Consider the following 9,224-nt stretch of genomic DNA (forward strand, 5'->3'; position numbering starts at 1 on the left):
TTTTTACACACATCTCTGCTATCATTAATCTTAAAAGCACCGCGTGCACCATCCCGATCGCTTTGCCTGTGCTTTAATTGACAAACGTATCCCTAAGAGAGCCAGAGCCCGAGCCCATGGCGGTGAGGTGTTGAAGCGAGCGTTGTTGATGCATTTTCATTCGACACGTGTCCCTTCTTCTTCCACGTGTCCTCCCACTGTCACCGCCACCACCTCGCCATTATTAATCTCGCACTGCTCCTCCTCTCTTTGCCTTGAGTCACACAAGCTCGGTTTTGCTCATTCCAGTAGAAGTTTATTATTGTGCTCTGTACTTGGTCTCCTGCAATTTAGTGCTCTGTAGTTGTCGCTCTAATCTAATTTCAACCTGTAGTTGTTTTTGTAGATCATGCCGCAGGCAGTGGGAAGGAACGCAGCAGCTCCGTTGCTGTTCCTCAACTTCATTATGTACATTATAGTCATTGGACTCGCCAGTTGGAACCTCAACCACTTCATCAACGGCCAGACTCACCACCCTGGTATTAATTACTCTACAATTTTCGTGAATCACTAGTGTTAATCACGCGAGTGTTGATCTCTATACTGTGTGCGTGCTCTTGAATCAGGTGTGGCGGGCAACGGCGCAACCTTCTACTTCCTAGTCTTCGCCATTCTTGCCAGCGTGGTCGGTGCGGCCTCTAAGCTCGCCGGAGCCAACCACATCCGGTCGTGGAGGAACGACAGCCTCGCGGCCGCGGCCACCTCATCGCTCATAGCGTGGGCGATCACCGCCCTAGCCTTCGGGTATCGTAAATTAAGCCTACACTGTGTGCTTGTCTTCCACTTCACGAAGAGGACGAAATGTGATGTGCGGATTAATTTTGGAACAGGTTGGCGTGCAAAGAGATAGCGATCGGAGGTTACCGGGGGTGGAGGCTGAGAGCCCTGGAGGCGTTCATCATAATCCTGGCGTTCACGCAGTTGCTCTACGTGCTGCTGCTTCACGCGGGGATGTTTAGCAGCAAGTATGGACCAGGGTACAGGGATCCCGACTACGGTGTTGGAGGAGGACCTGGAGAAGTTAAGGGAACGGCCAGGGTTTAATTAGTGTTTAAGCTTGCTCTGTGTCAATAATAATAATAATAAAGTTATCTGCTTAGTTTTTAAATATATGTATATGTGTCTGATCGATCGAGTCTGAGGTTTCAAGTTCAAGTGTTGCGTTCTTGCATCGTTTTGGTTAGTGGCAGGGTGTTGCAGGGTGCTGCATCCCTATGTTGTGATGTGGATGCTATGACTCGATGTTACAAAGACTTACGGACCCGTTTCTTCAATTATTTTTAAAAAATATTAAATATTTGTAAAAAAACAAAAAACAATCGAAGCCATTGCACAAACGCTAATTTGTTAGTCATTCTTTTAATAAAATTTTAATTTTAAAAAATTGATAAATAGATCTCAATCCTATAAGTTTTTTTTATTTATCCTACTATTCTCTTCTTTCTGTGTTTTGTTATTCTCTATATCTTCTTAAAATACTCACAGAGACACTCACATTCTCTGTGTTTTGTTATTCTCTATATCTTCTTAAAATACTCACATTCTAATGTTCAATATAATTTTTTCACACATAATATTCTATAAATTTTTTAAATATTTTATATGCTCTATATTATTTTTTAAAAATTCTTAAAAAATTTTAATGAACCGTCCCAACTCCATTTGATACCCTAAACATTAATAAATAGAGGAGAAAAATAACATTAAAAAATTTCCATTTGATACTCTAAACATTAATAAATAGAGGAGAAAAACAACATTAAAAAATTTTTAGTGGAGAGAAATAATATTTTTAGAGGAGAGAAATAATATAATTATAAACATAATAATATAATAGATTTAAAAATATTATTTTTCTATTTGATTTATTTGATTCATGTCGATCTTGATTATGATGTCAAATATAATTGATGCGGTGATGAGGGGCTCACCCTGCGGAGGGTTACGGTCACGGTGTAGGTCAAAGTTAGGTTGACCAACGACCTATATCCTCGGCCATTCGGACAGCCCACTCGCCCGACCGGGATAAAGAAGACCTGATCCAACATCAGTACAGCTTGGTAACACACCGAGCATCCGACGCTCCGAAAACCAAGTATCAAGTATTCGCACAGGCGCGTCGAAAGGCAATCCCGTTCGACCTTACATCAACCCTCGAAATTAGCAGAGCGGAGTGACAACCGAGCAGACTACATTCAGACACATCAATATTACGGCCAAGCAACTTCCCGACTCGGTCAAGGAGCAGATCCGTCAACCAAGCACTAAACTCGTTCGGCACATCAGCGGAACAAAGGATAGTAGAAGGTCGGTCGAGCGTCTATCCTGTTCGGCCTAGGGGCAAACAGTGTTCGGATAAGATGAAGGTCGACCGAGCGGTTGTTCCGCTCGACCCAATAACAGAAAAAAGGAGTATCTGTGAGTATCCTTTTGGGAGTCGGTGCTATCGACAGACGATATGGTCTGCGGTATGGTCAAATAGAGGATCGTGCGATGGAAGCTTCTATTATCACGTCAAAGATATGCTCGGCTCGTTAAGGTATTGTGTTAGAGATACTTTCCTGACATGTCTTTTCATGGAAATCATGGAGAAGCGTGCACACCTCGGGAAGCATGCACGCACTCTACAAGAGCCCTATATAAAGGTGAGTCCAAGCTTCAACGGAGGTATGCGAGAATCTACTGTTGCTGCTACTGTTCATTACTTTGCTTTGCTTCCATACATCGTCGGTGACTGACTTGAGCGTCGGAGAGCCAACACCGGGGACCCCTTCCCTGGCTCGGCACTGACGCAGTTGTGGTTGCAGGGTTGCGCTGAGTCAACGCACGGTCAACCGGAATGCCACATCCCCAGCTTCCGTCACCTCGACTATCAGACAGGATCATATTTGGCGCCGTCAGTGGGAACACAACCTACATCCGAGCCGAGAGGATGGAAGACGCTGGACGACTTCACACAGTGACGCTCACCTAAGAAGAGGTCGACCTGCTCGTGCAAGGCCGAGTGCAGAAAATAGTCAAGCAGCAACAACAAAAGGTGCTAGCCGATCGACAAGCATGGCAAGCAACGTCCGCAACAGGAGGCCGAGCAGCACAGGAGGACCGCCCGAAGCAACTTTCTATCTGGGAGGCAGAACCGAGTGCCAACCGGCACACATGGAGTGGCGCCACCCGCGCCCATACCTTTTCATCGGCCACTGTTCCAAACACCCTCGGAGATAACCCAAGCCAACCAAGAGCAGGGATCTTCTTTGGAGAAGCGCCCGTTCGGGACGCACGGATGGGCAAGGCGCCTCGGGGCAACACATCTCCCGAGCGGATCAATCGCCAGTTCTCCAAAGACATATTGTGAGATCCTCTCCCTAAGCACTATACCCCGCTAGCGATCGGGTCCTACAACTGGTCGACCGATCCAGATGATCATCTGGATAGGTTCGATAATGAAGCCACACCCCACCAGTACACGGATGGAGTGAAATGTCGAGTCTTCCTCACCACACTTTCTGGCTCGACGTAACGCTGGTTCAGAAGGATGTCGGACGGATCAATACGAAGCTTCAAAGACTTCCGAACAACCTTCTTCACCATTTCGCGAGCAGCAGACGCTACCAAAAGACAATCGTCAGCCAATTTTCCTTAAATCAAGGACCGAGAGAAGCTCTACGAGCCTATATTCAATGCTTTAATCAGGTGGCCATGGATATCCCTTCGGTCTCATCTGAGACCATGATGAATGCATTCACTCAAGGGCTCATCGAGGGAGACTTCTTCCGATCGCTCATAAGGAAGCCGCCCAGGGATTATGATCACATGCTTAAAAAGGTCAATGAATACATCAACGAAGAAGAAGCCCAAGCAGCCAGAAGGAAGGAGACGCCAGTTGAGCCCTCAATGCCGACCGAATGTCGACCAATGAGCAACCACTAGCAGCCCAGGGGGCTAAGAGCTGAAGGAGGGTGACCACATGAGACAAGGACGCATGTCGTGCAGTATGTCGCTTCCGGCCAGCCAAAAGCCTCAAAGGGCAAGGTATGGACACCTATGTTTTGCTCTTTCTACCAGTCCACGTCACATAACACACGCGACTACTGAGGATTGACTCCTATTGTCAGTCGACCGGCTAAGCGAAGCTATTTCCGTCGATCCCCCTCTCTCAATCGATGACACAAACATTAATCCGCTAGGCAACGAGATGCGGGAAGATCACCTGAGCGACAGCACCAATGAAGAGAGCACGCTGCGCCCGCCAGGGGCCTAGACGACCAAAGCAGACCCTCCGCTTGGGAAGAAGAGAATCGAAGTAATGCCACCCGAGGAGAAATAAACATCATCGCCAGCGATCCGACCAGCGGTGACTCCAATCGAGCCCGGAAGTAGTACACGCGACGACTAGAGATCCATGCAGTAGGATGCAGCCGGGAGCAGACAAACGGGCCCGAGATCAGCTTCGGACCTCGGGACTTGAAGGGAATCGAGATTCCTCACGACAACGCCTTGATCATCCGAGTAGTGGTCGTTAATTATACCATTCACCGTATCTTTGTCGACACAGGAAGTGTAGGACCGTTGCGATCGGCTGGAAGGGGGTTTGTTGGATATCCTGCAACAACAAAAACGAACAACCCTTCATCGAACTCTTTAAGCTAACACTTGTAAAATAAACAAAGCAGATAAATAAAACATTAAAAAAGACGAGGCACAAGATTTACTTGGTTACAACCAATGTGGTTGTTAATCCAAGGAAGATAAAGTCCACTATCAATCTCCTTCAGGCGGAGAAGCCTCGTACAGCAATGAAGCGCAGAAAACAGAAGCTTAACTCTAAACTAAAGCGCACAAGCGTTAGAAATGAATTACAAGAGTTTGTCGAAAAGCTTCTGGACCAAGGCTATATTTATAGTCTTGGTCGGGGAGCCCCGAAGGGTTCTGGGCGCCCTGGGGGGATAAACTTTATCCCCCAACGATCAAATTGAGTCAAATCTCGATCCTGGTCAAATTCCAAGCCCGGGCGCCCGGAGTCATTCTGGGCGCCCCGGACTGCTCCGGGCACCCCGGAGTAAAAAGTCAACAGTTGTTGACTTTTTGTCCGGGACCTCTCCTCTGGTTCAGTCCCGCCTCGGTCCGGGTCTTCTGCTCCGGATCTGCTCGCTTGGGTGATCTCTGTCATCCAGAAAAGGGCTCACCCGAACCCAACTTCCGGTCTTCTCGAGCATGCTTCCGCTCCGGCTCCTCATCCCTCGGAGTCGTCGCATGATTTCTTTTCGTCCGCCAGCGTACTCGTCCACAGTCTTCGTCCCTCGGTCGCACCGAGCTCGTCGACTTTCTCCCGTGCCGACCTTCTCGCTAGCTGCGTCTCTTGCTCCCCGAGCAATCTTCCGCTCCGACTTCTCGTCCCTCGGAACCAGCGCACGCTTCCTTCTCGTCCACCGGGGTACTCTTCCGCGGCACCTCGTCCCTCGGATGCACCGAGCCCGTCGACTCTCTCCCCGTGTCGTCCTTCTCGCTAGCCGCGTCTTCCGCTTGAGTACATGTGCTCCTAAGCTCCTACACACTTAGACACAAGGTTAAAACAACACAGAACCTAACTTAACTTATTGATCACACCAAAATAACCTTGGGGTTCCAACAGGAAGCTCGGTGAACATAATTTTCAAGAAGGCATTCGATTAACTACAGATCGACCAGGGTGAGCTGCTACCAATGATGACCCCCCTGTATGGGTTCACCGACAACGAGGTTTTGCCAATCGACAAGACTAAGTTGGCCATATCGCTCGGAGAGGAGCCGCTCAGGAGGACCCGAACCACAAACTTCATCGTGGTGGATGCCCCCTCAACCTACAATGTCATCCTAGGCCGACCGGCCCTCAATGAGTTCTGGATAGTAGTCTCTACCTACTGCCAAAAGATCAAGTTCCTAGTAGACGACCGGGTAGGGGAGGTCAAGGGCGATCAACTAGTCGCTCGGCGCTGCTATGTCGAGATGGTCAAAACTGAAGATAGGTCCTCCCGGAAGACTCCACGGCTAGAGGTAAATACAGTTACTGAAAAACCTCTTGCCCTAGTTTATGAAGAAAAAGAGGAAGTCCAAATCCATCCTCGCCGAGCGGAGGCAACTACTTTCATAGCTACATATCTAGGAGCAGAGCAGAAGGCGGAGTTGATCGCCTGTCTCCAACAAAATCATGATGTGTTTGCATGGTCAACACATGAGTTTCCCGACATCTCTCCAATCATAGCTCAGCACGAGCTATATGTCCAACAGGACGCTCGTCTGGTAAAGCAGCGCAAAAGGAATTTCATCGCCGAGCAGAACCTGATCATCCGGGCGGAGGTAGAAACGTTGTTGCAAGCCGGACACATGAGGGAAGTTCAATTTCCAAGCTGGCTCACCAACGTTGTCCTCATCTCCAAACTGGGCAACAAGTAGCTAGTCTGCATTGACTTATGTGACCTGAACAAGGCATGCCTGAAGGACTTCTACACATTACCTTGAATCGACCAGATGGTGGACTCCACTGCAGGATGCGAGCTGATCTGCATGTTGGATGCCTACCAGGGTTATCATCAGGTGCCGCTCGCCCGCGAAGATCAAGAAAAGGTCAGCTTCATTATGGGCGACGGTACGTACTACTACAACGTCATACCGTTCGGACTCAAGAATGTCAGAGCCACTTATCAGAGATTAAGGAATAAAGTGTTCCGACGGTAGATCGGCTGTAACATGGAGGTATACGTAGATGGTATCCTGATAAAATCCCTCTGAGCGTCTGACCTATGTGCATATATAGAGGAGACATGTTTGACACTCAGGACTTATGGGATAAAACTGAACCCAAGTAAGTGTTTGTTCGGCGCAAAGAGTGGTCGCTTCCTCGGCTATATCGTAACCGAGCGGGGCATCGAGGCAAACTAAGTCAAAGTAAAAGTGTTTCAAGATATGCCCTTGCCCCATAACCTGAAGGAAGCTCAGCGATTGACCGATCGGATCACAGCGCTATCCGGATTCATCTCCAAGTCATCCGATCGGAGCTTGCCATTTTTCAAAATACTGCACCAGTTGACAAAATTTCAATGGGATGAGGAGTGCGACAAGGCATTCGAAGAGCTCAAAGAATACCTCAACTCCTTGCCTGTCTTGGCCAAGCCATGTGTTGGTGAGCCGCCCCGGATCTACTTGTCGTCTACAGAGCATGCGGTCGGTTCGACATTAGTTAGGTCGAGCGGCGAGGAACAACCAGTATACTTTTTAAGTCATATATTAAAAGATGCTGAGTCTCACTACACTTGTCTTAAGAAGTTGGCTTATGCTTTAGTGCTCGTCACTCGGAGGCTTCGTCCGTACTTCCTCTCTCACTATATAATCATGATAACCAACAGCCCCTTAGGAAGAATACTTCTCAATCCCGAGGCGTCCGGATGGCTGATCAAATGAGCAACGGAGTTCAGCGAGTTCGACATCCAATATCAACCCTGAACTACCATCAAAGCACAGTCTTTGGTGGATTTCGTCACCGAGGTACAGAGCCCAGAGTCAGAAGTCGTGTGGAGGATATATGTGGATGGTTCATCCACTCGACAGGGAAGTTGCATCGTCATACTACTCATCTCTCAGCAAGAAGATCAGATGCAGTTGTCCGTTCGACTAGACTATAGGACCACCAACAACAAAGTCAAGTACGAGGCGCTAATAGCCGGCTTATAGGCCGCTCGACACGTCGGAGCAATCAAAGTCTTGATCCACTCGGATTCTCAGTTAGTCGCTCAGCAGCTGTCCAAAGCGTTCGAGATAAGAAACATCTGACTCAAGCTCTACGCAGAGGCCTTTGAAAAATTGAGGTCCAACTTTCAAGTGGTATACAGAAGATCCCCTGATTGAAAAATCAAGCTGCAGATGAATTGACCAAGTTAGCTAGTTTGTTGTCACCGATCATCATGGCGCAACCGATCGAGAAAACCTCTTTGGTGGCGCGCATCAATCAAATGGAAGGGATCACTTTCCTGAGCAATTAGAGGACATCGATGATAGAATACTTGTGGTCGGGAGCTACCCTGTCTGATCAGGAAGATGTGTAGTTATTAAGAAAAAGAGCAGGATGATTCACTCTGATCGGAGATCAGCTGTATAAGAATGTCTTCTCCTGACCTTTGCTCAAGTGTGTCAAGTCAGAAGACGCCGACTACATACTACAAGAAGTGCACCAGGGATCCTGCGGAGGACATCCGGGCGGCCAATCATTGGCAAGGAAGATACTACTGGCCGGATATTTTTGGCCAACCCTCCAGCAGGATGTCGCTCAGACGGTGGCCACGTGCCTATCTTATCAAAAGTATCACAACATCTTGCACTGACCCACTGAGGAGATGAGAGTGTCCACAGTCTTTTGTCCGTTCGACCAATGAGGCATGGACATCGTCGGACCTTTCCCTATGGCAACCGGTCAGCAGAAGTCCCTGCTCGTCATAGTGGACTACTTCTCCAAATGGGTCGAAGCTGAGCCCCTAGCCAAGATAACTGAGCAGATGGTCATGAAGTTAGTATGGAAAAACATCATCTGCGGGTTCGGCAACTCTCGCCAACTCGTCTCGGATAATGGAAGACAATTCGCCGGTCAGAGGCTCAGGGAGTGGTGCGAAGGATATGGTATCCAGCAGGCCTTCACTTCCGTGGCCTATCCATAGAGCAACGGGCAAGCAGAAGTCACCAATCGGGAAATCCTCTGAGTCTTGCGCACCCGACTCGACCATATGGGAGGCAGCTGGGTCGATGAGCTCCTGAGCGTGTTGTGGGCCCTCCATACGACGCCGAAGGAAGGGACCGATCTGACCCCATTCCACCTGGTGTATGGCGGCGAAGCGGTCGTCCTCGTCGAGGTCGGATTAGAGTCTAATCGGGTATGGTATTATGATGAAGGCAACACCAAGTAGAGGCTTTTGGAGCTGGATTTGGTGGACAAAGCGCGCGCCAAAGCAGTCGTTCGGCTGATGGCGTATCGGCAATGGATGAAGAAAACCTACAATCGGAGGGTGATCTCGAGGTCCTTCTAGGTCGGTGACCTCATTTGGAAGAAAGTCAAGCCAGTCGGGGACGTCACCAAGCTCGAAGCTCCATGGGCAGGTCATTTCAAGGTCATGGAAAAGCTCCACTCGGGTGCTTATTATCTAGAGGACGAGACGAGAAGGCGT

At 48.7% G+C, this 9,224-nt stretch overlaps 1 protein-coding gene across 3 annotated transcripts; it reads left to right on the plus strand.

Moving 5' to 3' along the window:
• The first annotated feature begins 251 nt into the window (after positions 1-251).
• On the plus strand, positions 252-1,194 carry LOC122005213 (membrane protein PM19L-like). Of its 3 annotated transcripts, none has more exons than XM_042560164.1 (4): positions 252-310; positions 374-518; positions 606-783; positions 870-1,194. In XM_042560164.1, the coding sequence occupies exons 2-4, from the start codon at positions 389-391 to the stop codon at positions 1,081-1,083; spliced, it is 522 nt and encodes a 173-aa protein (XP_042416098.1). In that variant the 5' UTR covers positions 252-310; positions 374-388; the 3' UTR covers positions 1,084-1,194. The 3 variants fall into 3 exon arrangements, with proteins under 3 accessions (XP_042416098.1, XP_042416097.1, XP_042416099.1); XM_042560163.1 differs by having other exon boundaries at positions 252-287; XM_042560165.1 differs by having other exon boundaries at positions 258-310; positions 386-518.
• Positions 1,195-9,224: the final 8,030 nt, after the last annotated feature.

The sequence above is a fragment of the Zingiber officinale genome, chromosome 7B (assembly GCF_018446385.1).
Source record: "Zingiber officinale cultivar Zhangliang chromosome 7B, Zo_v1.1, whole genome shotgun sequence".
NCBI classification, from domain to species: domain Eukaryota; kingdom Viridiplantae; phylum Streptophyta; class Magnoliopsida; order Zingiberales; family Zingiberaceae; genus Zingiber; species Zingiber officinale.